Genomic DNA, 2,082 nt, shown 5'->3' on the forward strand with positions numbered 1-2,082 from the left:
TCCAACGTTACTGGCATGACAAGGAGATCCCACCTGAGATGTTTTCTACACGGCACAGTGGTGGGTCGCCATCATGATTTGGGGTCCGTTTTCCGTCAATGGAACAATGGAGCTTCAGGTTGTGCAGGGGCATCAAACAGCAGCTGGCTATGTGGAGATGTTGCAGCGGGCATCCCTCATGACTGAGGGTCCTCGTCTGTGCGGTAATGATTGGGTTTTTCAACAGGACAATGCTGCAGTTCACAATGCCCACCTGACAAAGGAGTTCTTCCAAGAAAATAACATCACTCTTTTGGACCATCCTGCATGTTCCCCGGATCTAAACCCAATTGAGGACATTTGGGGATGGATGACAAGGGAAGTTTACAAAATTGGACATCAGTTCCAGACAGTGGATGCCCTTCGTGAAGCCATCTTCAACACTTGGAGCAACGTTCCCACTAGCCTCCTGGAAACACTGGCATCAAGCATGCCTAAACGATTGTTTGAAGTCATCAACAAGAATGGTGGAGCTACTCATTACTGAGTCCTTTTTTTGACACTTTGATTTCTGTTTTGGGGGGTTTTCGGGTTTTTTTGAGCTATGGTCTTAAACTTTTGATCAGCTGAAAAAATCATGTTTGAGTTTAAATGCAGTTTTCAATTAATTCCCCGCTCAAAAGTTTTTGTCTCTTACACTGATTTCTTCTTTTAACATTGTGAAGCTCTACTTAGAACCTTCTTAAGATCCAATAGTGCAAAATGCAAATTCTTGCAATTTTTTGACTGGTCTTAAGATTTTGATAAGTTAATATTTGATAATCTAACAAAGTCAAAATGGAGAAACTGCTTGTGCAAAGGTGAAGCTTGATACAATGCAAAAAAGACGAGGTTCTGATTGTGAGGAGGGGGAGTGTTGCTGATGGTTCAAAAATACTTTATCCCAAAGGGAAGGTGAATGTTGTCATTACTCATATCATCCAAATATCTTCAAAGCGTCGTTGTGGATGGTGATGCTGTGAGCTGGAAGGATCTCCTGTAGTAGGCAGTCTTGCAACGAATCTGAGGAAGCCTTTGACTGAAAACGTTAGCTGGGTTTCCATCGAATTGGAATCATGAGAACAAATTTGCTTAATGGAATTTAGATCAGGTTTTTGCACTACGATTAATTTGTTTTTCAGCCTTATGGAAATATATGTAATTCACAAAACTGCAATGGAAACACCAAAATCTCAGACCAAAAGCACCGTGGTGGAAGGAAAACAACCAGACTCACCTCCGCTTTGTGAACACACGTGTAGAAGGTGTTGATCTCATTAGAGCAAAGGCTGTCCACAAAGTTGTTCTGCTTCCAACAGGCCATCAATAGGGACATCTCAGTGACGCAGGAAGCCTCTGGAGACAGAAAGGTTGACCTTTAACCCCGACCGGACAGCAGAGGAACAGCCGCTCACAGCTCGATTCTTACCTCCTTTCCTGGGTTTCCTGTTGCCCACAGAGTCCTTCAGGATCAGCGGTCTGTTGGGCTTCAGCACCGGTTTCCCGTTCTCCCTGCTGAGCAGCCTGCTGACCTTCTCCTGGAACAGAACTCCTCCCTGAGCCGCCATTTCTCTCCAGCGAGCGGACCGGGTCAGAACCGGTGGACGGACGGAGAGGAGCTCCTGTTCTGGGCTCGGGTATTAAACTTAGAGACTAAAAACAGCCGACAAATTATGTTTCATCTGCTGTGAACACCGGACCAGCACCAGGTAGCCAGGAACGCTGCGTGATCCGTAAAGCGAACCTCAGTGTCGTAACAGCTTCTTCTTCGTCTGGAGACGTATGGCTTTCTGTGGAAGAGCGCCCTCTTCAGCGTGATATGTCAGGCATTAGCCAAACGTTAGAGCCAAAAGTCTGGTAAAGTATTATTACTTTAAAGTAAATTAGATTTTAAATATACATTTATATTTTAAAAAATACATAAATAAATGTAAATTGTGACTAAAAACAAAAATCTGTCTCAGCATTATGCATATCCAAGTGCAACCTGAGTGCAAAACCTGAGCAAAACTTGCACTCAGGTTTTGCAAGAAAAACTGAGTGCATGAACAGAATGCATCATCA

General features: G+C 43.9%; 1 protein-coding gene across 1 annotated transcript in view; it reads right to left on the reverse strand.

Moving 5' to 3' along the window:
- Positions 1-1,804, reverse strand: part of chchd1 (coiled-coil-helix-coiled-coil-helix domain containing 1) — a 2,869-nt gene extending 1,065 nt beyond the window's left edge. Inside the window, exons 1-2 of the mRNA XM_007575529.2 lie at positions 1,448-1,804; positions 1,256-1,374 (exon numbers count right to left, since the gene is read on the reverse strand). Coding sequence (XP_007575591.1) covers positions 1,256-1,374; positions 1,448-1,586 — 258 coding nt within the window. The 5' untranslated portion in view covers positions 1,587-1,804. The remainder of the gene's footprint in view (positions 1-1,255; positions 1,375-1,447) is intronic.
- Between the last annotated feature and the right edge of the window lie 278 nt (positions 1,805-2,082).

Source organism: Poecilia formosa, unplaced genomic scaffold, assembly GCF_000485575.1.
Source record: "Poecilia formosa unplaced genomic scaffold, Poecilia_formosa-5.1.2 Scaffold380, whole genome shotgun sequence".
In the NCBI taxonomy this organism is placed as follows: Eukaryota; Metazoa; Chordata; class Actinopteri; order Cyprinodontiformes; family Poeciliidae; genus Poecilia; species Poecilia formosa.